The sequence below is a fragment of the Schistocerca nitens genome, chromosome 1 (genome assembly GCF_023898315.1).
Source record: "Schistocerca nitens isolate TAMUIC-IGC-003100 chromosome 1, iqSchNite1.1, whole genome shotgun sequence".
Lineage (NCBI taxonomy): Eukaryota > Metazoa > Arthropoda > Insecta > Orthoptera > Acrididae > Schistocerca > Schistocerca nitens.
The window spans coordinates 126,132,759-126,160,065 of NC_064614.1; the positions used below are offsets into that span (position 1 = coordinate 126,132,759).

A 27,307-nucleotide genomic window follows, 5' to 3' on the forward strand; every position below is an offset into this window, starting at 1 on the left:
AATACCTGTGATCTCACTCGGTTGCCGTCTTGAATTAAACAGCTTTTATTGGCAGCCCATCCTGTGTAGCAGAATTGGTCAGTGCCTGCATCCAGGAACCATTGAGATGACAGAACATGCCACCCACAATTGTAGCTACAGTCAACTGGGGCAGACTCACTGAGATAGACTGTGTCTGCACAGCCCCACCACAAAGAAGCAACCAGCAGTGCGAGCCGTGGGTAGGCTGTGTGATGAAAAGCCATGTTTGGCATGGCCTGGGATTAACCCAGGATCTCTGGTGTCGATGGAGTGCTAGACATTGACATCTACTGTAGGCCCCACCAGAACAGACGTAGTTTGATGCCTGAGATGTAAGCTGTCCAACCATAATTTCATGGTTTTCAAATAACTTCCAGGAATTCAGCCAGGTAACACTTTCAGCGACCGCCGATATTTCGACGGGAGAACACCCCGCCATTTTAAAGGCTGAATTCCCAGAAGTTATTTGAAAGCTGTATACGCCAGGAGAAACTCGGGTCTCACAGTATTTCTCATGGTTAGCAATCAGACTATGGGACAAGTAGCTTACTTCAGCCTTGACCACATAAAAATGAAATTGCTGCTGGACTATACTTGGCATATCTGTAATTATTTACCACCAAAATTATAATGAGAGATGCTAAGATCCTTCTAGAATAAAAGATAACATATCTCACATTGATGACAATGGAAAACATGCCTAATTATATCACAGCCATTAACTTCAATAATACTGACAAATTTTAAAGTTCATACTCTCCAAAAAAACCATGGATGGTGGAACATTTCTGTTTTAATGAGATTTCCCTTAATGCAGTATTAAACACATAATAATCCACCTTGTGTATTTCTGATTCACAGCATGTTCACTTGACTGAGTCTGCCCCACTACTGCTACCGTGTCCTCGCTACTAACTCGTACTCTTGCCCTGACACAACAGGACCCTGTCTGTCGGAAAAAAGGTGGGAGACCACAGAATGTTTTAGAACGTGAGGCTCACCAGCTAGTGCCTGCTGCTAGGTAGTTCACTGGCGAGGATATCAATTACAGTATCCTTACAGAGAACGTCATGCCAGCTGGCACTAGGAGGCCCATGACTGCGTCTAGCAGCCAGTATCGATTATGGAGACAGTCAGCTCACACCGAGGCTGCATCATTGCTAGATAGAATCATAGGCAGGACTGGACTGGAAGTGCAGCACGACCCCAGTAATAGTTATGTCAGGAGTGCAGGATGACATTGGGGCAGGACAGGACAGGTCACATATAATGTCAGGTGACGAGAGATGAGTCCCCAGCGTGTGTGCTCCTCTGCTGGGCTGGAGGCCTAGCTGTACTTGTCCAGTCAGCATCATTGTGACAGGAAACCCTGCTTGTTGTCATGTGTGCCTGAAAAGTGCACTGCCCCAGGCATTGTATGTGGAGTGAGCTAGCATCTCGTAAGGCAGCTTGCAGAGTTCAGGATGCTGAGGTAGCAGTATAGCAGTGCCTGCCATTGGGTTTTCATAACTGGCAACCAAACTGTGGCTCAATCAAGCCGATGCAACGTGGCTTACAAAACACTCTCTCAGCCGATGCTTGAGAATCTCTGACCAGGCTAGGATATGGGAGATACAAAGGAGTACGCTACATTCTGAATATGGTTTATTTTAGACATGACTTTTTCCTCCCTGGACTGTTGTTATGTGTCTTTGTTCACAACTGAAGTTTCAGCCTATGCCTTTCCTGAGAGACAGTTCACCAAGGAGTGTATCAGTGCAGAATCGTTCTTTTATATAAATGATAAAAGCCTTCTGTCGTATTATGCATATGCAATTTGTAAACGTGGTTGAGATGAGGACAGTGTCCTCTTAAAGGAACAATTATGCACTGACACACTTCACAGTGAGCTGTCATTTGAGAATGACATAATAGGGCAAAATTGTGAAAGATCGTGAGTAGAAACATTAATAACAACCCATTTGGTAAATGTTGTCATTTCTAAAATATTGCAGGACTGTGAAGCCATATTAACAGGAAATAATTGCCTAGTTTAGTAAATTTTAGTGTCACAGAGATGCTCATCAAACTTCTCCTGTGGCAGACACCATAAGAAAGTCATTAGATCCCCCATATACAGTTTGCAAAGTAACAGTGATGGGAAAGTCAGAGAACTCTGAGGTCATATGATGGCTTACTGACAATCTTCCTTGCAACATTTGCAAAGGGAACACAAAAGGTAGGTGGAAATGACAACAGTACCAAAATTAGATTTACCCTCTGACATATTCCATAAGGTATAGATGTAGGCAGGGTAGAGTATACATTAACAGAAGAGAAACACCACGCCTTACCACATATCCATCATTTGTCCTCTTTTCATTTTTATTCATGTATCCAACAGAAGAAACTGTAATTTCCCATCATCCAAATTTACTATGAGTACTACCAAAGTTAAGTTTCTGTACTTCTTAATGATTACTGCTATTTGATCAGTTGTTATTCAGGTTGCAGAATTTTATGTTTAGTTTTCTTATTCATATATAAAGTTGTTTTATTCTTCTGCAATGTGTTGGTAACTTCCAAAGATGATTAGGTAATTGTTTAGTAATTTGACAATGTGTGGCTCGATAGTTCCAGACCACAATTCAAAGGCTCATGGTTTGATTCCCTGTCAGAACTAGGAATTTTTCTGTCACTTTTCATTTCTTTTACCCTTGGCAAAGACTGAATCATGTAAAAATGTCAGTTTGCCCCACAGTTTAGAGTCCATATCAAACTATAGCTCACTCATAACTGGCAAGGAAAATCAAAGGGTCGCTCATAACTGGCAAGGTAAATCAAAGGACAGAGGAAGGTGGGGCATACCATGCCCTGTAGAAACGCACATACTAAAGCAACCAACCTTCATGTTGGAGATAACTTTACTTTTAATTTTTTTAAGGAATGTTTTAGTATTGCAATTAAAATGTTATTTGTATGTTTTAAAATCATGTTGCGTCACCATTAAAAATAAATCTTAAAAATATTCCTGTTAAATTTCCAATTACATTAAGCTTACATGAGGTTAATGGATTTCTGTTCATGTTGCAGTGGGGCAGACAGCAAATTATGCAGTTGTCATGGCGCAGCTTCACACAAAGGGCAAGTGTCATGGCATCCATCCATTTATTGTGCAGCTAAGGGATGAGGAGACTCATCATCCATTGCCAGGTAAATTCAATAATCCTTTACTGTGATTGTCAGTATTTTTAAGTTACAAATGTTCCTGAAGAGTGCTGGGCTATTGATCACGCTTTCTTCTTGCTGATGTAAAATAAACTCTGATGTGATGAATCACTGAAAGTGTGAATCAATTTAGACTAATGGATGAACAATATCAAATGGCATTGTCACATGCGATCCTCAGTCATTCAGAAATGCACTAATGGTGTATGTGCAGACACATTCATATCCAATGTGTAGTTTCTGGGAGCTTACACAGTGTTGTAAAAAGAAAATTCATTGATTAATCTTGTTATAAATGACTAGCTACTTACTGTAAAGTGTCAGTTTGATTAGATTGTGATTTATGCAGTACTTCACCCTAATGAATAATATATGGCAGACTGTAATTGAAAAACCAGCAGTCTGTTTGAAAGTTGTCGTTTCTCTGTTAATAAAATATGATGCACACATATTACTACATATGACAATAAATAAATAAAACAGTGACATAAGTTGTTGTGATATAAACAATGCTATCATTAATACTATTGATAGTTACTATGACATACAGAATCTGTTGAAGTTTCACTCACGTACAGAGATCTACAGTAGTGAATGTCAAGTGTGTGTGTGTGTGTGTGTGTGTGTGAGAGAGAGAGAGAGAGAGAGAGAGAGAGAGAGAGAGAATGAGAATAAATCAAACTGCACACATCCACATTACTAAGGCCTTGTTTGTCATGGCGTGGTAGAGAACAACTGCTTTTTAACTTCAATCTGTGCCCTTTAGCTGTGAGAAGTTTCAACAAAATAATCAACTCATTGTCAGTGGCAGTGGATGAGCAGTTTCCTAGAACATATATAGATTCATATCGCAATTTAGCAATGATGAAGAGTGGGTTGAAGTTTTAAGAGAATTGTGAAGAATAATTGAGGAAAAAAGTCGAATACTGTGGTACTGAGGAACTATGAGATGTTTTTGATGTTCTCTGAAGCTATTGCTACTGAGATAATTAACACCTCAATTTAGCAATGATGAAGAGTGGATTGAAGTTTTAAGAGAATTGTGAAGAATAATAATTGAGGAAAAAAGTCGAATACTGTGGTACTGAGGAACTATGAGATGTTTTTGGTGTTCTCTGAAGCTGTTGCTACTGAGATAATTAACACCTCAGTAGTCAGTTAATTTGAAGAGGAATGAATGTCTTTAAAAAGACTATCAACAAACTGGGTTGATAAACATAGGTACAAGGAAGGTAACTGTGAAGAAACCTTTCGTAACAAGAGAAATACTTCAATTGATTAATGAAAGGAGGTGGTGTAAAAATGTTTAGGAAAAGACAGGAATACAACAATGTAAGTTACTTAGGAGTGAAATAGATAGGAAGTGCAGGGGAGCTAGGAAAATGTGGCAGTAGGAAAAATTTGAAGAAATGCAAAAACAAATGTTTGTCATAAAGACTGATTCATCATACAGAAAAGTCAAAACAGCATCATTTGATAAAATTAAAAGCAAGGGCATCAACATTAAGAGTGAAACTGAAATTTCACTGTTACACACAAAGGAGAGAACAGATAAGTAGAAAGAATACAATGAAACCCTCTATGGAGGGAGGTCTTGCCTGATGACATGATGTGGGAGTTGATATGGACGACACAGAAGATCCAGTATTAGTCAGGCTTTACAGAGCTTTGGAAGACTTGCAATCAGATAAGGCAGAAGGGGTATAACATCGCTTTGGAAATTCTAAAGTTATTAGGAGAAGTCACAACCAAACGACTATTCAAGTCAGTATGTTGAATCTGCGAAATCGGGACATACCATCAGACTTGCAGAAAAATATCATCCACAAAATCCCAAAAAAATGTAATGTACTTGAAACTGGCTGGGTGAGCATAAGTAACAGAAACAAAATTTCTTCTGTTGACATTTTTATTTAGTAAAAGGAAATTGCCGGCACATAACAATGTTGTTACTTAGCACTCAAAATAAGTATTATTACTGTGCAGGGGAACACAGTTAGATAAGCTTTAAATTAAATAATTAACAATGTGTGCAATTTTCAAACATTTTTCTTTCCAACAGGTATCGTAATAGGAGAAATAGGTACAAAGCTGGGGATGAACTGCACAAACAATGGATACCTAGGCTTCAAAAGTGTTCGTATTCCTCGAGAAAATATGCTGATGAAGAATTCACAAGTGCTTGAGGTAATCTTCCTTAAATCTCTCTGATACAGTCTTGGATTTTCATATCATTTTTTATGTTAGTATCATATGTCTGAAACCATGTGTGTTGTCGGACAGATGTGTGGTTGGTGAAAGGTCAAATACATCAAGGTACCAGTTATTTTAATTGGAACTAAAGTGACAGCAATTACATCTTTTACCACTATATATAACTGTGAGCACCCACCAAATGACGTGTAGAGGTCATATGAGTTGCAGAAGGGTTGTGTTCATGTTGCTAATCAGACATTTTTTTGTACGAGTTTTCATTGCTGAACATTATTTTGCCAGTCATTCATATGCATGTTTCATAGTGTGGTTCTGTTACAGGCATCTTTGTGTGCCTATGACAATAAAATGAGATAATCAAATACAGAAAGGGAGAAATAATAGTGGTACATCATGCACCATACATCGTCCACCTTAGAGTTGTTTATGAAATACCAATATCTACACACCTGACAGAAAAAGTGAGGCATCTAGAAGGTTAGAGGGAAACAAAATGAAACTTCGTAAGTTTAAAGGCTGTTTTTGTTATTTCAGTGATTAGAAAATTGAGTCAGTTTTACAAAGAACTTGGCAGTACACTTAGGTGACAAAAAGTCACGGGATAGTGATACGCACATACACCTGCAGCAGTCATACTGTGTACCCAAGGTGTAAAAGGGAGTGCAGTGGTGGAGCTGTCATTTGTACTCAGGTGATGCATGTGAAAAGTTTTCCAACATAATTATGGCCACAAGGTGGGAATTAACAGATTAGATTAGATTAATACTTGTTCCATAGATCATGAATATGACACTTCGTAATGATGTGGAACGTGTCGGTTAATAAAAGATGTCTGTACAAGATATTACATTACACAAAATATTGCACGACACTAATGTTTAAGGTGTTTTTTGCCCCCTTAATTTATATCTAAAAATTCAGCCAATGAGTAGGAGGAGTTGTCATCTAGAAATTCTTTTAACGTATTTTTAAATGTTAGTTGGCTATCTGTCAGGCTTTTGATGCTGTTTGGTAGGTGACCAAAGACTTTTGTGGCAGCATAATTTACCCCTTTCTGTGCCAAAGTCAGATTTAACCCTGCATAGTGAAGATCATCCTTTCTCCTGGTGTTATAGCTATGCACACTGCTATTACTTTTGAACTGGGCTGGATTATTAACAACAAATTTCATAAGTGAATATATATACTGTGAGGTTACTGTGAGGATCCCTAGATCCTTAAATAGATGTCTGCAGGATGACCGTGGGTGGGCTCCAGCAATTATTCTGATTACACGTTTTTGAGCAATGAATACTTTTCTACTCAACGATGAATTACCCCAGAATATGATGCCATACGAAAGCAGTGAATGAAAGTAGGCATAGTAAGGTAATTTACTGAGATTCTTATCACCAAAATTTGCAATAACCCTAATAGCATACGTAGCTGAACTCAGACGTTTCAGCAGACCATCAGTGTGTTGCTTCCAGTTTAACCTCTCATCAATGGACACACCTAAAAATTTTGAAAATTCTACCTTAGCTACAGACTTCTGTTCAAAGTCTATATTTATTACTGGAGTTGTGCCATTTACTGTACGGAACTGTATATACTGTGTTTTATCAAAATTTAAAGAGAGTCCATTTGCTGAGAACCACTGAATAATTTTGTGGAAAACATCATTTACAATTACATCACTTAGTTCTTGGTTTTTGGATGTTATTACTATACTTGTATCATCAGCAAAAAGAACTAACTTTGCATCTTCATCAATGTGGAATGGTAAGTCATTAATGTATATCAAGAACAGCAAAGGACCTAAGACCGAACCCTGTGGGACCCCGTACTTGATAGCCCCCCCGGTTTGAGGAATCAGCTGTTGTTTTAACATTACATGAACCACTTATTTCAACTTTCTGCATTCTTCCAGTTAAGTATGAATTAAACCATTTGTGCACTGCCCCCCTCAAACCATAATGATTTAGTTTATCTAAAAGAATTCCATGATTTACACAATCAAAGGCCTTTGAGAGATCGCAAAAAATACCAATGAGTGAGTGATGTCCGGTTATTCAGAGCATTTAATATTTGATCAGTGAAAGTGTATATAGCATTTTCTGTTGAAAAGCCTTTCTGAAAACCGAACTGACATTTTGTTAGTACTTTATTTTTACAAATATGGGAGGCTACTCTTGAATACATTACTTTCTCAAAAATTTTTGATAGAGCTGTCAGAAGAGAGATTGGGCGGTAGTTGTTCACATCCGACGTATCCCCCTTTTTATGCAATGGTTTTACAATGGCATATTTCAGTCTACCGGGGAAAACACCCTGCTCCAAAGAGCTATTACATATGTGGCTGAGAATCCTACTTATCTGTGGGGAACAAGCTTTAAGTACCTTGCTGGAAATGTCATCAGTTCCGTAAGAGCTTTTACTTTTACTTTGAATACGGAATGGTAGTTGGAACTAGATGCATGGAACATTCCATTTCAGAAATTGTTAGGGAATACAATATTCTGACATCCATAGTGTCAGGAGTGTGCGGAGAATAGGAAATTTCAGGCATTACCTCTCACCATGGACAATACAGTGCCTGATGACCTTCACTTAACAATTAAGAGTAGAGGCATTTGCGTAGAATTGCCAGTGCTAACAGACAAATAACACGACACGGAATAACTGCAGAAATCAATGTGGGATATAAGATGCATGTATCCTTCAGAACAGTGCAGCAAAATTTGGCATTAATGGGCTATGGCAGAAGACAACTGATGAGAGTGCCTTTACTAGCAGCACAGCATCGCCTGCAGCACCTCTCCTGGGCTCTTGATCATATTGACTGGACCCTACATGTCTAGAAAACAGAGGCCTGGTCAGATGAGTACCGATATCCATTGGTAAGAGCTGATGGTAGGGTTCAAATGTGATGCAGACCCCATGAAGCCATGAACCCAAGTTGTCAATAAGGCAGTGTACAAACTGCTGGTGCCTCCATAATGGTGTGCCTTTGTTTATATGGAATGGACTCGGTCCTCTGATCCAGTTGAACACAGCATTGACTGGGTCTGGTTATGTTCAGCTACTTGGAGACTATTTGCAACCATTCGTGTTCCCAAATAATGATAGAATTTTTATGGATGGCAATGTACCATGTTACAGGCCACAGTTGTTTGCAATCGGTTTGAAGAACACTTTAGACATTTCAAGTGAATGATTTGACCGCCCAGATCACCCACCATGGAACCCGTCGAACATTTATGGGACAGAATCGAGTGGTCAGTTGGTGCACAAAATCCAGCATCGGCAACACTTTCACAATTATGGACAGCTACAGTGGCAGCATGGCTCAGTACTTCTGCAGGGGTCTTCCAATGACTTGTGGAATCTATGCCACATCGAGTCTCTGCACTACGCTAGACAAAATGAGGTCTGACACAATATTAGGAGGTATCCCATGACTTTTGTCACCCCAGTGTATGAGCCCACTTATCAGTATGATGATGCATTCCATCTGGCCTGGATGCATCCACTGATTCAGGTGGAAAGAGTAACATAAAATCATTGTATCCTCTCCTGAAGCGAGCTGACCCACAACTGTTTCAACAGGTCCTCGATATCCTCCATTCCGGCAGTGGGACAGAGTTGATGTCTGAGCCAGATCCACACGTTCTACCAGAGACATGTCTGGAGCCCTTGCTGGCCATGGGAATACTTCAACTTCACATAGATAGTTCATAGAGACATGTGCCATGTGTTAGCGAACATTAAACTATTGAAAAATGGCATCACAATAGTGTTGCACGAGAGGTAACACATGAGCATGTGAGAGGGCCATGGCGCACTGTTGTGCTGTATGAGTTCCCACATTCACTACCAGCCATGCCCTGAAATCATACCCACACCGTAATGCCAGGAGTAAAACCACTGTGCCTCTCTGTAATGTTGGAAAAATGGTATCTCTTTCCAGGTCCCCACCTTACTCACTGATGATGGTGATCTGGGGTAATAAAAAGCTGCAATTCATCACTGAACACAATGCGATACCGGTCACTGGAGCTGTGGACCCAAAAACCTTGCAAATCACTGCCTTAGACCATAGGTTTTTGGAATGAGTTCACGGTTGTGTACCAATATTGATTTCTAGATTTTTAGTTGTTTGTGTGGTCAATTGAACAATGTTTCATGAACTGGTAATTCTCTGTATCTTTCGAGTTTAATCCATTCCTGTGTTATTGCTTGTGTTTGTCGGAGATATGGTAGGCAAATACTGGCAAGCACTGATAGCTGTGGTATTGGTCTGGATTTACTTCTGCTCTGAACAGGAGAACAGTTTGTGGCAACAGGATACACAAGTGCTTGTGTAGTTCACAAGGTGTTCGCATTATATCCCCAGCTGACCAACCCTGAAGGCACTACATAGCTGAATGGGTGCCAAGGTCCCTGGCAGGTACATATCTAACGTGCTCAACAAAGGTTGGGGGCATCGAGGATGTTGCCAAACTGGTGGGTCTTAGAGGGACCTTTGCTGATTTATTCATGCACATTTCTATGTTCCAATCCTCCATAATCACACCACAAGATGATACGAAACAGGAAGGCTGCAAAAGCATAAGAGACCTTTGCTGCTTCAATCTTGTTCAAATTTCAAAGAATGGTTTTGAACAGTCTCTAATGCAGCCAGCCTGGATACCAGAGCAAAAATTACGATCTTACTACACTCCAAATGAGTCAGATCACATTCAATGCAGTTGCAGCCCCAAAATGTCCTTAGAGTAGGGTTGAATCGTCCGAGGGATGTCAGCAGTGGTGAACATTGTCAAGAACATCGTGAACTGTTGTTTTAGACCGCAATATATGTGGGAATTTCATACCCTAAGGGAAGGGATGGTTTCACTGACGTACCTTATGCCACTTACTGAGGACTTTTTTTGTCAGTTCTGAGCAGTAGGTAGCCCAAAATCTTTTTCTCCGTCACCCAAAAGAAAATCGTGTGATTTCAATGCTGGGTGTTGCAGTCCTGACCTCCGTCGCAGAGGCGTCGAAACAAGGGGGGGAAATGTGATGACCTTCCCATTGTGTGACATGTCCATGATGGTGCTGGGCAGAATTGTGGTGAAATTTGGTACCAATCTGACATCATTATCCCATTTTACACCTCACATCAACTTCTGAGCTGTGGCCTCTTTTTCGCATGTGTTGACACCTTGTTGTTTGAAGTGTCAGTGAGTCCAAGAGTGATATCACCAGGCATTATGCTTTTGCACCATTACGAAGGAAGCTTCTAGGCATCTTTGAGCCAAATTTCTAAATTTTGGCCACTGTGGGAGAAAATTATGAGGCTTCAAAAAAGTGATACTTTTTTTGTGCATTGTAGAATGTCTTTAACATTTGCATCATCATACATACTGTGACAGATGATGTTTCATGAGGCCCACAGGATTGTTTTGGAACATTGCACAGCACATTTATTCAAAATGATAAAACAGGTGACTCTGATAAATTCACATAGCACATAAATACTAGAGATTGTGGTACAAAAATATAACGGAAAATGTATTTCAGAATCCTCATTTCTGTTTGTTTCAATCAGATGCTAATGAACTGCAATAAGAATACTTAAAATAGCATAAAAAATAGTATTAAGAAGGAACTGACAAATGTTTACTGCTATGTGGCACACTCAGAACAACCATCACTAACAGCCAGTAATTGTTTTACTATAGGAATAATTATGCACTTCTTTTAGCAAAATAATAAGGAAATACTGCTACAAAATTTCTTTTGGGAGAAGTGTAAAAATTGGCTTTTAGCACAGCACAGAAATAATGGAGTGTTACTAGAAAAAAAAATTGCCGAATTTCAGGAGATTATGTGAGTAATTTAATTGTGAATGTGTTAAAGCTATATTTATGTTTTAGCATGTTTGAGTTTTGCAAATTATCTATAGCCAAGGCATTCATTGCCAAATAAAACTGAGACGGACATTTCCTTTTAGGATGGTACATATGTGAAGTCTCCCAGTGACAAGTTAACATACGGAACAATGATGTTTGTGAGAGTTGTTCTAGTACAGGATATGTCCAGCCACTTGTCAAAAGCAGTTACAATTGCTACAAGGTACAGCGCTGTGCGTAGGCAATCGGAGATGAAAGCAGGGTATGTGTGCATATATTTTTTGTTTTGTAGAATAAGCATTTTATAAGACATTGACCTTTTGGTTAATTCTATGTGCATGAGGAGATTGTTGTACTTAATGAAATTCCTGCTGTAGCTTCTAAGTACAAAGGGACTTCATATTGTTTTACACTTTATTTATTCCTATCATGCATGATGCACATCTGACATATCATTATGATTACAAGTGCATCGTGCTTTGCTCTCGGTAGTAGGACAATTATTAAACATGTAATCAATATATAGTACAACCCATTTTCTCAACTGCTGTCATAATGTGGGTGGAGAAGATGGAGAGTGCTCATCAAAGACAGTGCTGGAGGACTTGGTTTCTGTGGAAGGAGGGTATAAATATTTTGGATGTTCAAAGGTGATTGGTGACACTGTGTGGAAAGTGTGAACCAGCAAGAAAAACTGTGTACAATTGGATGGATGGCTGGAAAAATGGCTGCACATCAATGGAGAAAGGAACCAGTCTCGAAGGAAAATATTGGTAACACCAGTCAGCATTTTAAGAGTGAAAAAGTGTATTCAGGAAAATAGGTGCATAATGTTCACAGAATTGGAGGCAGCCGCAGGTCTTGCGAAAAGCACTGTGCACTGCATGGTGCATGAACACCTTTATCTTTTGAGTCCCAACAATATGAAAAGTGTAATTTTAAACAAACAAAAGTGTAATTTTAAATTTTTTCACAAAATCAACCTTTATTAATGTAGTGAGCATAAAATAAAAGAAGAAATCAGCCAACTGTAAACAATCAATTGTCTTAAGGGGATGGTTTTACTTTGGAACTGCTGGGACATAGTTTTCAACTAGCCATCATTTCATATGATACGTGTGAAAGCAAACTCGCATTTTTCCTTGGCGAAGTCCCACATCTTGGAAATTCCATGAACTCGTAACATGTAAAACAAATTATAGTCCTAAAAACAAGCAAAAGTGGCCCTAAAATTTAATAAATTTTGTATCGCAAATTCATATTGCACCAATGACTTCAGTTTGAAACCACTCATAAAAGCAGTAGTACAAACTCAAATTACATTACAATAAATATACAATTGCCTACAATCACTAGCACAGTCTCCATGCTGACTGTTGCTCTCAGCGCTATAAGTGACTGCTGCAATGTACTTTATTAGTAGATGTACTTCACTGTACCACTAGATGTCTCTGTCTTGCAACAGCATCAGTGGCAGCGTTAGTTGTTTCATGCTAAAGGCACTGGTAATTATAAAAATAATGACATAATAGTTTCAGGAAGAAGCCACAGGCACTTAAAGGGTCAAACTCAGGAAGGTGTCCACCATGTGGATCCCCAAATCCCTGAATGCAGCACAAACACAACATTACGAAGACATGTGCAGTGGCCTCCCTTCAATGCCACAGCTAGGATCCAGAAGGTGTTGTATCAAAACTAAGGATTGGCAATGAAACTTGACTCTGCTACCATGAGCTGGAGATCAAAGCCCAATCAATGCAATAGAAGCTTACAGGTAGCCCCCTGTCGAAAAAGTCCAATACAGTGCCTTCAGGGAAAAACACATGGGACAAGGATGGAACCCCTTCATTAACTGACTGGAACCAGGGACCACCATCAACAGCATGATGTATTTGGAGGCTCTTCAGAGGTTGTGCCATGCAATTCAAAATAAATGGCCAGGAAACTGGGGGAAACGTGTGCTCTTGCAACATGATAATGTCCATCCCCATTCAAGTCAGACAACCATGAGGGGTTCCAGGTACTGCGACACGCTCCATATTCTCCTGACTTGATCTCTCCTGATTTGACTATGAGAAACCACTGTGAAGACGTCATTCCACAAACAACCAGGAACTTCGAGCTGGTGTCCTCTGTTGGCTGCAACAGACACCAAAAAAGTGGATCGAGGAGGATATAAAGTAGTTACCACATTGGTGGTGTAAGAAAAAGTGCATGTATCTGCTGAGACAGAGAGATTCATAGTGAATATATAAATTGTAGATCATCGTGGAATGTCCCTCATATAATATTGTATCACTTGGCTAATAACAAGTTCCTCCCATTAAAACTGTAACTATCTCTTTCATAATATATCAGCAGGCTTTGATCTACTGTTTTTGAAGAATACTTGTGACTACAATGAAAAAAATTGAGAAAATCAGTTTTATAATTGGTACATAAGAGAAATTTTCTGCAAATAAATGCTTTAAAGTCTTTCTCTGAAAATTATCAGTATGAATTTAGACAAATTGCTACTCGTCACATAGAGGAGATGCTGAGCAGTGGACAGGCACATTTAAAAGTAGTGCATTGGATAAGCTGTTGGACTAATTCCTTTTAGTAGTAGTAATAGTAGTAGTAGTAGTAAAGATTAATTTATTAACTACTGATTGCTTATCATACATTAACTTTTGAAGTTAACATTGGAGTTATTGTGGGCAACTGTCCATGCTGACTGATTTTTAGGATAATTCAGAAACCCTTCAGATTGTCATAAAACATACAATAATAGTTCAATTTTCTGTTAATTCACACACACTGTACTCTGAATCTATTCAATTCATTTCATTTCATTCTTATGAGTCGTATTCTTTGATTTGCAACCCTTCCTAATAAATTCACATACTGCGCCAAACATACAGGCGTTTATTTCTATAGAAGTGACTTATTGTTTCAAAATGTGTAATTCTAACAGACCTTGTTTTTGGTTGCTGTTATCAAAAAGCGTATTACCAGGAATAGGCATTTGGGTGCACTTCTTTTTCACTTATTTATTTTAGATTCCATAGATCCATAGTGAGGATGTCCTTGGGGATGCAGAACTTGTTGTAATGACGACGACAACAACAACAACAACCCCCCCCCCCCCTAAGATGGAACTTTGTGGGACGCCACAAGTTATTAGTTCCTTTCCGTATGTTTCCTATCAGAATGATACAATTTGAGCCATTTTGCAGCATTTCCTGTGACACCATAATATCTCAGTTTACTTAAACTGTGTACATTTATTCACATCATCCATATGAGAACTAATTACATGTGGCGTCCCACAAGGTTCCTTCATAGGCCCTTACTTTTTCCTATGTATATCAACGACCTTTGTGATGTTACATCACTGGATATTCTACTGATTAGTAGACTCTTCCACAAGCATTCCACATGAGCGAACCAACTGCAACTTTACATGATGTAAAGTAATTTTCTTAGTAGTGGACATTTGTGTGACCTACATTCGAAAGCTTTCTGAAAGTCAAGAAATGCCAAATCCATTTGATTATCTGCATCTTTGTCTCTTACAAGACAGTACTTGAAGAGCACTAGTTTGGTTTCACATTATTCATGCTATACTCAAAATGTGTAAATTTGTAATTTATTAATCCTGTTTGTTTATTTTAGGCAAAGGGAACCCCAAATTATAGATTATGTTACACAACAGTACAAACTGTTCCCAAATATTGCCTTGTACTTCGCCCTGCGCTTTAGTGCCAATTGGCTTTGGGAAATGTATAACAGTGTCACATCTGAATTGGAGTCTGGTGATCTGGAAAGACTGCCTGAGGTAAGTAATTTCACATTTGTTTTTCACATTCTTACGTATATGACTTGCGTAAAAAAATTTGTTAAAATAATGAATAAAAATTAACTATGTAGGAAAAGATAGATTGCTACTTGCCATAAAGAAGATCATTAAATAGCAGACAGGCACATTTAAGAGACTTTACACATTAGCTTTCATTCGCTGTCTTCATCAGAAAAAAGAAGAGAAAGACATATACATTCATTCACACAAGCAAGCACACCTAACATACACGTGAGTTCCACCTCCAATATCTTGGATCGGAATGCAATTGTAATGTAGAACACAAGCAGCAATTCTGGTCTGAGCTACTGGAGATGATGGATGTGTGTGTGTGTGAGGTGTGCTTGTTTGTGTGAATGAATGTGCATGTGTTTCTCTTCTTTTTCTGACAAATACTGTGGCCGAAAGCTAATGTGTAATAGTGTTTTAATTGTGCCTGTCTGCAACTTAACAAGTCATATTTTGGTAAGTAGCAATCTCTCTTTTCCTACATTGTTGAGATTTCAATCTGGAGTTTCCAATGTCTTTATAAAAGACATTGGCAGCATGGTTATACTAGAACATCTGATGTCCTCCAGCACCAGTTATGGACTAAAATTCAGAAAAATAATTATTTTCTTTTACATAAGTGTACTTAACTCTATTGTGTCCACAGAATGATAATTTATTAAGTACGTATGTGAGGTACACCATTCATTAATGTGGAAAATTACTTTGATGTTACAGTCCTGTTAAGGCATAGTTTTTTAGATGTTGTGAGTTTTGTCTCATCATACGTCAAGCTTAGCCAGACAGTTCTCTCGAATGGATCAAATCCCCAACCATTTTCAGTTGTGACCAAAAATTTAACAAGTGTACGCAATAACATATTAGCAACTGTCCTGCTCTGCTATTCATTGTCCACCACAATTTCTTTGTAATTAGCTGGCACATTATTAAAAAGTGATGGGGGTTGTTCAACTACAGTGTTTTCTTATCACACGAGCATCCCAATCTACGCGTCAAACTCAACTGTACCAGAATTGTGAATTGAAGTGTGAATTGTGATTTATTTGTCTCATAATGTACGTAATCTAAATGATTTGATTCAGGTACAGGAGACACATCAAACTGGTAAAATTTCACTATAAACAAAGAACAGAAATGACCTATGTGAAGTCAAAACAGGCCAACAACTATTTCACAACAAATAATTTCACTCTTAAATCAATTTTTCACTCTGCAAGGCAGTGTGCATTGTTTCGAAACTTCTGGGAAGATTAAAACTGTAGGCTGGACCAGGACTCAAATCCAGAATTGTGCCTTTCATGTGCAGTGCCCTTGCTCTGAGACAGCCAGGCAGTATTCATGATCCACACTCAAAGACAAGCTTAGGTTCAAGTTGAGGTGCACAATTAGTTTTAATCTGTCAGGAAGTTTCAATGCAGCACAGACTCAGCTGCAGAGTGAGAAATTCATTCCAGAAACAATCTCCTAGTCTGTGGCTAAGCCAAATTCTCTGCAGTATCCTTTCTTCTTCTTCTTCTTCTTCTTCTTCTTCATCCAGATTTGAGTTTTGGTCCTGCTCACAGTTTTAATCTGGCAGGAAGTTTCAGTTTCCTCTTAATTTCACAAAAATTAATATTATGTCACATCAAACAAATAAGAATGACCTGTTATAGAAAGAAGGAAAAAATTGTATTTTAAACACTGAAGAGAACATGTGTTTTATTGTTTTTTTTGTTGTCAAACATGTGTAATATCAGTAAAAAGGAAAGAATCAATAAAACAACTGCAGATGTTGTTATAAGTTACTTTTCTTTTCAGCTGCATGCAATCTCATGTTGTCTGAAAGCTGTTGCAACTGCAGATGCAGCTGCAGGAGTGGAAACTTGCCGGCTAGCGTGTGGTGGTCACGGTTACATGACATCCAGCAATCTTCCCTGCATCTATGGACTTGTAACTGCTGCCTGCACATACGAGGGAGAGAACACCGTTATGCTTCTGCAGACTGCCAGGTAACAACTTTATAGTACTGCCACATGTCGTTAGTGTCTTTGTATATTTGGGGAAAACAGAAGAATAAAACAGCTGTAAAGCAGAATAGGAGTTAGAATGGTATAAAATGAATGAAAAAAGTGCTATATTTATGATATGGGAATGTTTGACTTATTTTAACACTTTCCTCTTTTTATTTATACTGATGAAGAATAGGTGCGTATAAATGAGTGGAACAGTACAAGTTCTGTTAAAAATGAGCAAATTGGAGGCCAAATGTTTCAAACCAGTAATTCAAAGGAAATTATAAGAGTTTCACAGCTTTTAACATTCATTTCATGCACATTGTTGTGAATATACCTGTTTTTAGAAGGAATAGTTAATAAATAATATTTATTGAATTAGTTTGTACTAATACACTAATTCAGATAAAACATTCCTTATACCATGTGCTAGATTTTTATTGGTTCAGAGATACAGCTAGTTACAGAGATAAGTTTTCATTTCACACGTTAGTACTCCATTTTACCATGGGTTTAGTCATTAACTATCTTTTTCTTTTGAAGTTCAAGTTGTGAAGTTGTCAATAGTTAAAACTTCCAGGCCGAGAGGCTGTGGTCAATCTGTAGAACTACTACTTCCTGATGTTTCGTTGCCAACTGTGAGAGTCTTTTACAGATCGACCACGGCCTCTCAGCCCGGAAGTTTTAACTAATGAAGACACCGGCCGTGAAAGCCTACATGTTATGATTGTGAAGTTGCGCTTCAGTGTAGATAACGGAATTTTTGGACCATGAGTGTTATTTGCTGGCCAATTCCACTCTATCATTTAAACATGCCACACATATTTAAAAATACAGAGTCTGCCAATAAGGTATCTGTGTACAGATTTTGAAATGAAAATCCTGCTGCTGTTTGAAGAGAATATAGTAGATGATTTTGTAACTGCAGAGCAGCAGATTCAATATTGTTTACTCGTGTTTTTATTAAACTATGACAGACTGATGCAGTGTCCAGCACTCATAGTTCATCTGAACGTGCAAATGAACAGGGTGTGGATGAAGTATGAGGTTTGTTCAAAAAATTCTGGAACTCTGTCTACAGTTTTTTTTCTACGCTTACTTATTGTGCATGTTATCCTTCAAAATAGTCTCCTCCACATTTGTTACACCACTCCCAATGCCGTTTCCACTACTGGAAGCAGTCTTGGTATGTCTCTTGCTGGGTCGTGTAAAGCACTGCCTGTGAATTTTCTTTTATTTCATCTGTCGTTGCAAATCTTCGTCCTTTCAACAGGGTTTTCAACTTTGGAGATTAAAAAAAAAGAGTCCACAGGGGCCAGGTCTGGAGAGTAGGGAGGATGAGGCAGCAAAGTGACTTCAGTTTTTGTGCATTAGTCACGCACCAGCAGGGATGAATGTGCAGGTGCATTATCGTGATGGAGGAGCCATGAACTGTCTCACCATATTTCAGGCCATTTCCTTCTCACATTTTCCCGCAGGCATCGCAACATGTCCCAATAATACCATTAATAAACAGTTTTTCCCTTTGGTATGAATCCATGATGAAATAATCCTTCAAAGCCAAAGAGAACTATCAGCAAGGCTTTGACATTTGACCTGACCTGATGAGCTTGTTTTGGTTTTGGAGAACCTTTCTAACCCATTGTGAAGACTGAACCTTGGTCTCAGTATCATAACTGTACACACACAAGTCTCATCACATGTTACGATTCTCTTAAGGAACATTTTGTTCTCATTTGCATGATCCAAAAGCTCTTCACAGATTGCAAGGTGAAGGCCTTTCTGGTCTTGACTCATAAGCCGTGAGATGAACTTGACAGCAACACGATGCATTACAAGGTGCCGTGTCAGGATTTCATGGCATGATCCAGCTGAAATCTTACATTCCTCTGCAGCGTCTCGGACAGTCAGTCTTTGACTGGCATGCAGTTTTGTTGACATGAGCATCGTCAGTAGACATCGAAGGGCGTCCTGAATGAGGGTCATCTTTAACTTCTGTCTGGCCGTTTTTAAACCATGTAAACCATTCAGAACACTAAATACAGCTTAAGCACTCATCACTGTAGGCTTCCTGCATCATTTTGTGTGTCTCTGTAAAGGTTTACTTGAGTTTTACACAAAATTTAATGCAGACGCATTGCTCTTGTAACTCTGCCATCTCAAAATTCACAAACTGTGCGACACAACATTCTACTCAATACAGCACTGAACAACAAGTGACTGACATACAACAATGAACAGGTGTGTGCAGAGATGCCAACTGCATTTCACTCCAACACAGCAGTGGCCGTGAAATTGTGAATGTTCCAGAAATTTTTGAGCTGACCTCATGCAAAGAATTATTAAATTTGTAGAATATAGTCCGCAAACAAGCACACACAGAGTTGCTACATGTCTCTGTGTTTCACATGCAAGAATGTGGCAGACATTGTATATGCAGAGCTTGTATCCTTACCGTTTACAGTGGAGTCAGGACCTTCAAGGAGGATATGACGGTGGACAACTGGAATGTCGTTGTCAGCTAATTGCAAATCAGCAGCTAATCTCATTAATACTATTTACTGATGAAGCCACTTTAACTCATGACTGTGTCCAATAACACTGATAACTCACATCGTTGCTTCAATGACAACTCACATGCCTTTGTGAGGACACATTTTCAAGAATGTTTCTGTGTAAATGTGCAGTATGGTGTAATAGACAATTAGCTTATTGAGCCTGTTGCATTACCACATTGTCTTGCGTGGACCAGTTATTTAGACTTCACTGAAAATTAGCTTCTGGCATTATCGGAAGAGGTTCCTTTGGCTACAAGGGAGGGTATGTTGTTCTGCACATTGTATTAGTTAGGTGAGACATCATATAAACCTAACAATCCCTGAAAGATGGATCAGCAGAAATTTCATGTTTCTTGCCGCTTTTAGATCTTTGCCTGTGGTGATGGTTGAAAGGTGAAGTCTACAAAGAAAAGGTAACCACACCGACAGAGAAGAGAGAATTCAAAAGCACATTTAAGTCATAAATGGAATTTATTAAAATCAACTTTGAAGTTTATCAATTGTGTTTGCGTAAAAACCTTCCGTCAGTATTCTGTTTGAGTTACATTCTAACAGCTGTGTTTCTGTGAACAATAAATTGGATGCATTGTGATATGGAATGTTTTACTTGAATTAATCTATACTACTATCTCTTAAAATATGCTCCTTCTGAAATGAGCTGTATATCTGTAGATTTTTTAACTGATAAGTGATTCAGTAATTTCCATACATCTTGCTAGACAGAAATCCACAGCTACAAATATATTATGCACTCTTAAATGTTTCTTTCTCACTGCCCCCCCTCCCCCTCCTCCTTACCTGCTCTAGTCTCTCTCTCTCTCTCTCTCTCTCTCTCTCTCTCTCTCTCTCTCTCTCAACCCTATACACTGTGAAATGGAGTGAATGCTTTAGTTGAATAAGTTTCAGTGTCAGCAGTCTTTTCATTGGTTTCTATTGGGCTGTTACTGCATCTCAACACAGTTACTCTTTATCTGTCATTACTCACTGCAGTTTGTTTTTTGAAAATACATTATTTTGTTTTGCTTTAAAGGTTGTTCAACTGTAAAATCATTGTTAACTTTCTGCAGGTTCTTGATGAAAGCATGGGGCCTTGCTGCCAGCAATCAGGCACTGACACCAACAGTGGCTTACTTACGCCAAGCTGTAGGCAGAGGTAGTGAGGGAACCTTTGAGAAAACAATGCAAGGACTCATCCGTGCATACTGGCAAGTGGCTGCAGGGTACGTACAGAAAACAATGTTCATGAAGTTTTTACAAAGCATATGGAAGTTATGCTACGAAACTCAAACCAGTGTTGGCGACAAAAGTGATTGTCCTTTGGTTCACCGTAAGCAGTTTCTTGTTCGTAATGGAGCAGTGCTACAGATGGGACATGGCAAAGATACTTTCATTTCAGGATCATGCGGAAAGAAAAATGGATTTCAAGGAATCTTTTCCCCTCACATCCACGAGATTGATCATGGATAGATCATTAAATACTTTTTGCATGTGGTTAGAAAATACTACAAACTTTCAAAAAATATGTCGATTCCACTAGGAACATATTCTGTACCTTGCACCAGGACTAGAAGAAATTATTATTCCATCACTGTTGAACTCACTAAAGACAAAGCACAAAAGTAGTGTGCATATAAGAAGGCAGATGGTAGACGACGTGGAGCAAGAGTACACAGTGTACCATGTGACACACTAGCCACTAGTATCATCCTGTTGCACTGACCTGTAGCATAAAGTTTGAACTGTAGTCTTTATTACGGCTGATATATGACAAAAAAAGCAAATAGAAAAATCTTCTGTGCCCAAACACATTTTTACCGGATGGGATGGGAAAGAAAGGGTGATTTTTGGGTACTGCAATGGACGAGATTTGGAAACTTGAGAGTTTAAAGGTGGAAGACAAGGTAATACACAAGACAGAGATTACTGATGAAACATCATGCATGAGTTAATAAGAGTGAAAAGCCAAGCGCATTGTACGTAACAGAGGTAGGAGGGGGACGGCAAAAAATTGATAAGTCAGAAAATGAAAGATGTAGAAAACTAAAGTGGGGTGAAGAAAGGAGTAGCTACTGTGGAGAAATGGAGAGATGCAAGAAATTAACATAAATTAAGGCCAGGTAGGTGGCGAGAACCTTGGACACGTAGTGTTAGTTACCACTTGTAGAGTTCTGTAAAACTGTTATCTGGGGGAAGAATCCAGGTGGTGTGCGTGTGGTGAAACAGGCACCAAAGTCACAACTGCCATGTTGTAAAGCATGCTCTGCAAGAGGATACTGCGTGTTGTCTATGTCCATTCATTCTAACTGATAACTTGGTGGTAGTCACGTCGATGTAAAAGGCCGAATAGTGTTTATGTAACAGCCGGTCTATGACACGTGTCTTTTTACAAGGTTGCTCCCCCTTTGATAGTGTATGTTTCCCAGTTACAGGGCTTGCCATGTGAAGACACTACCCTCACATGCTCTCAGATCTCAAAAATTAATTTTGCCTGGAAATTTATGGTGACATAAAGTTTCAGTGAGAAATTGATCATGTAAGAAGGGCCCTAGTAAACAGCAAAGAGCAGAAGAGTATAAGATATAACCTTAATTAAAGAAATATTGAAGTTATTGTCATTCCAAGAGAGTTACCACACCACAACATTACCAAGAGAAATTATTTTTAGCATCATCAAAACAGTCCACTTTGTGCCCGTGCGTTTTCTATCTTTAGTTCCTAACTGAATTCATCAATAAACTTCATCATTAAAGTATCTAATGAAGTAATCAACTTTTTAATTATTCAATGAAGTAATCAATTTCAGTAGATCAACCAATAAAGCACTGATAAACTGGACAGTAATAATCATTAGTAAAATTAACATTCTTGTTATCACCATAATCAAAGATAAAATATTGTCATAACACAACAAAAAGACGAGTAATCACAGGCTTAACAAAGCACCCACACAGATAAATCAGTAATCAAAGTGACATCCATCATCTGTAATTAATGGATTTTTTGAAAAGGGGGGGGGGGGAGGGGGGGCAAATATTATTTCAGTGGCAGTCAGTGCATGACATAAATACATGAACACATAAATACCTTACATCTTTGCAATATCCAAAAATATTTTTTGTTGCACTTTTGGTATCACATTTAATCACTACAGTAGTAGGTACTCTGTTTGCCTTTACAAATGTCTGCTTGTGTCTGTATATGTGCAGATGGATATGTGTGTGTGTGTGTGTGTGTGTGTGTGTGTGTGTGTGTTCGCAAGTGTATACCTGTCCCTTTTTCCCCCTAAGGTAAGTCTTTCTGCTCCCGGGATTGGAATGACTCCTTACTCCCTCCCTTAAAATCCACATCCTTTCGTCTTTCCCTCTCCTTCCCTCTTTCCTGATGAAGCAACCGTGGGTTGCGAAAGCTTGAATTTTGTGTGTGTGTTTGTGTTTGTTACTGTCTCTATCAACATACCAATGCTTTCGTTTGGTAAGTTACATCATCTTACCTAACCAGCAAAGTAAATACATTAGACGGGATTCACACCAGTGTCACTGCTCTGCATCATGTGGGTTTGCTGATAAACATCCCACGTCCATGGCCTGCTGGGTAGGGCGACTGCACACAGAGATGCTCTGGTGGAGTGGGGGAAGAGGAATTATGATTGCGCTGCTTACAGAAGTGGTGGTAATGTAGCATGGCTGGTTGTCACTGTGCACCACTCGGCAGAGAATTTGTAAACTATTGGATGTCACATGTTGTGACATTGGTTACTTTCCATGAGCCAGCAGCTTGCCCACTCTGACATAGTGGTGACGTAGTACTGCCAGGTTATGGTACCTCATAAACACAGAAAGAAAACGTGCGGCAAAACACTTCGCTTTAACACACTTTAACCACAACAAAAATAAATGTAATCATCACATGCTCACAGTACAATTCAAAATGGCACAGAGATGAACGTTAAGTACATTCACATGGTAATAATTCCTAGCAAATTAAGTTTGAAAACCATCACAAGACATATTACATCATAGCACTTGCAAAAAATCAAACTATTCATTAATTCTCTGTTATTAACATCTTAATAACAGAGTACAAAGAAAAAACTCAATCAATTTCTTATCCTAATTCACTGGGAAAAAATCCTCAGTCTGTTCTCGTCTTAAAAGGTACAACATGAGTCTTGATCACTATAACACTATTCTTCTCCATTTCCTTCCAGCCTCATGTGATATAGTTTAATGTTTTCAACAAGATGAGGTCCAAAATATTTTTCCCATTACGTTTTTCTATTTCAACAAAGTTGGGTTGTACTATTCTCAAAATTCTAAATGGTATCAAATAGTAATGTAAAAACTTCGTAACTTTTTCCTTTGCTACTGACTATTTAAAATGGTATTGTATTAATAAACAATCTCTGATCTTATACACAACAGGTTTCACTAAATGGTTCTGTCTTTCTGTTCTTGCCAAGGCCATCCATTTGCTTCAGAGCTGTCTGTTGTTGCTGCCGCCCCCCCCCCCTTTTTTTTGCCCCCCAGCCATCAATTCACTTTTGTGATGGAAAATAAATAAATTCATTGAAGAAACTGTCAGGTCCTTTATCATGCAAAACGGTACAAGCTGGAACACCAGCACTATCATGGGTTAAGCTATTCATTACCTCTTCAATTGATCCAATTAATGTGCTTCCTTCTGCAATATGCTCTAAACAGTCGTCCAAGTACGCGCATTGTATGTTCTGTAGGGTTCGATGCAGGTCTATATGTTGACGTAGCAATGTGGCGAATTCTTTCCTCTTCAATAAACGATTTCCATACCTTAGAATGAAATTACAGTCTATTATCTGTCAAAATACTACACAGTCGAGTGGTATTCAGAAAGTAACCTTCTTTCAATTTCTTAATGACAATCTTACTGTTAGTTTTTCTTAGTGGGAAGAAATGAACAAATTTTGAAAATAATTTGATGATGACTATGTATGAAATTTCCATGAGACTTTGGAAGAAGTCAAAGAAGATTTAACCCAATAATCTCACCCATTTTATGTGGCAAAACATTGTACGTAAGTCCTTTATGTTGCGTTGTAGATATTTTGGTGTACTGACATAAGTCAGATTCTTTAATAATCTGCCAACTCACTGAGACACCGTTGAAAATCACTTGTTTTTCAAATTGCTGTAAGCATTTCTTCAGATCAAAATTTCCAAAACCATAGTGGATGTATTTAATTAGAACGTTAATCAGTCATATGATGTGGTATGCAAAGCCTCCATTCTTCAGAGTTCAAGCCTGTTCTTCTGTACAAGATAACATATTCAAACTATGGAAAATCCAGGATGGAATGTAACAATATTATGAAAAGGATAGTTGCTACTCAACATATAGCGGAGTGGCTCCAGCTGCCAGAAACTGTGGTCATGTGTGTGTAAGTTCCGTTTGTGTGTGTGTGTGTGTCTGACATCTATTTTTGACAAAAGCCTTGTTTCCCGAAAGTTTATTTAATATTTTCGAATTTTAACTTCTGCTACATCAGAATATATTCTCTTTTTAGTACCTCATCCGCCTCTTGCTCTGCTTTGATATTACGTAAAATGGAACAAATTTTTGATTCTCCTTCAAATCCTTTCATGAAATTAATTTTGATGTCCTTCACATGTGGTGTATCTGTACAAACATTTTTCAAATTTTGAGGAAGATGTGCCAGAGCATCAGCTACCACATTTGTTTCACCAGGAATGTAGTGAATCTCGAAACTGTATTCCTGCAGAGCGATAGCCCATCTGGCAAGACAATTAAGAAATAATTTACAGTGCAGAAGGAGAGCTAATGCCATATGATCTGTCCGTACAATAGTACGCCATCCCAGAAGAAAATAGTGGAATCGTTCAAAGCCCCAAATAATTGCAAGCACTTCTCTTTCTGTCACTGTATATTTTCTCTCCCATGCTGTCAAAACATGACTTGTAAACGTCAACTATACAGTTCTGTTCTTGACCACCTTCAATGATTATTTGATATAGAACAACACCAAGTCCACACTCACTGGATCTGTTCCAAGATAAAATGGTTCATTAAGGTCAGGCTGGTGTAATAGTGGAGCTTCCAAAAGTTGTTACTGTATCCAATCAAATGCTTCCTGTTATTTAGTCACCCAGCTCCAATCAGAGTTCTTCTTGATTAATGACAGTAACGCAGGTGATGACTGACGATGTCCTTTCAGAAATCAACAATAATACCCATAGAACCTAAGAAAACATTGATGTTATTTCTCATATGTTGGCACAGGAAAATTTCATACAGCTTCTAATTTCTGTGGATCTGGTTTACAATTAATAAAAGTTCTGGGTTATTATGCCTTGGTCGAATGGATTTCATGTATTGATGAGATAACACATCTAAAAATTAGATTTTCTTTTGAGCAAATTCAGACTTTTGCAAACTGATTGTAACTCCAGCTGATTCAAATGTATTCAAAACTTGATCGAGGATATACATGTGCTCTTCAGAAGATGGAGACAGGATTAAAATGTCATCAGCATACGCGATTATGTGCTGTATGAGTTGTTCTCCAAGAATGTCATCTAGAGTTCTTAGAAATGCTGCAGGCAAAATGTTTAAAAGAATGGCATCCATTTGAAACGATAACACCATCCACTGAACAAAAATGCAGCATACTTTCAGCTCCCTTCCTCCAGTTCCAATTGCCAATAGCTACATGTCATGTAAGGCTACTAAGGACACAAATGCCAGCAAACTTCTGCAAATCTATGTTTTTGTGCTGATCCCTGTGGGGCAAAATAATGTGATTAATAGCTCGAGCCTCCAGCACCAGCCTGATGGATCCATCTTTCTTAATGAGTGGTTGTATCGGATTGCAATATTCACTATCTGATCTGTCATAGAGTTCACCATGTGTTTAATCTCCTCTCCTATGGCCTCTCGTCTAGCTAATTGTATCGAATACGATTTAATTTTAAATGGCTCATGCGGCCACACTTTAATATGATATTTACATCCCTTCAGTAAATCCTTGTGTACTTGAAAATACTTTGGCATGCACATACGTAAAACATCTTGTAATTCTTCTCAATAAGAAGCTGGCAACTTACTAAGTCATCTATTTTTTCCTGAATTTTTGATGTGACTTCTCGAACTATTTCTTCCTTTCCTCTAGATACATTTTCTTTCATGTACACTGGTGCTTCAATATTATCTATTTTGTTTTGAATGACACTAATTCCTAATCCTGCAGACATGTCTCCTTTCCTTCTACTAAACTGACGAAACAAGCCTCCAATTCATCATTCCCATCACAAACACTGAAACACCCTCTTCCATAATAAATCTTACATCTTCTTTCTGCCAGCCAATCATTGCCAGAAGTCCAATCCACAGACAAAGAATCAAGACTATCTATCTAAAATCTTGCTTCTAATGAGTTCCCATCCAGTAACAGCACAACTTCTGTGCCCAGTTGCTGTAACGATAACGCACACTATTGACAGGAAAAACAGGTACCTCTTCTGTTCCCTGAAGCTGTTCATGCAAACTTTTAGAAATTGCTGTAGTATCACTGTCAGAATCTAAAATTGCTGTAATTTT

The 27,307-nt window shown here is 38.5% G+C and overlaps 1 protein-coding gene across 1 annotated transcript in view; it reads left to right on the plus strand.

Moving 5' to 3' along the window:
* LOC126242756 (probable peroxisomal acyl-coenzyme A oxidase 1) overlaps positions 1-27,307 on the plus strand; it is an 87,104-nt gene that overhangs the window by 46,540 nt on the left and 13,257 nt on the right. The window contains exons 5-10 of the mRNA XM_049948114.1: positions 3,094-3,213; positions 5,291-5,415; positions 11,420-11,580; positions 14,976-15,138; positions 16,966-17,156; positions 20,785-20,937. Coding sequence (XP_049804071.1) covers positions 3,094-3,213; positions 5,291-5,415; positions 11,420-11,580; positions 14,976-15,138; positions 16,966-17,156; positions 20,785-20,937 — 913 coding nt within the window. The remainder of the gene's footprint in view (positions 1-3,093; positions 3,214-5,290; positions 5,416-11,419; positions 11,581-14,975; positions 15,139-16,965; positions 17,157-20,784; positions 20,938-27,307) is intronic.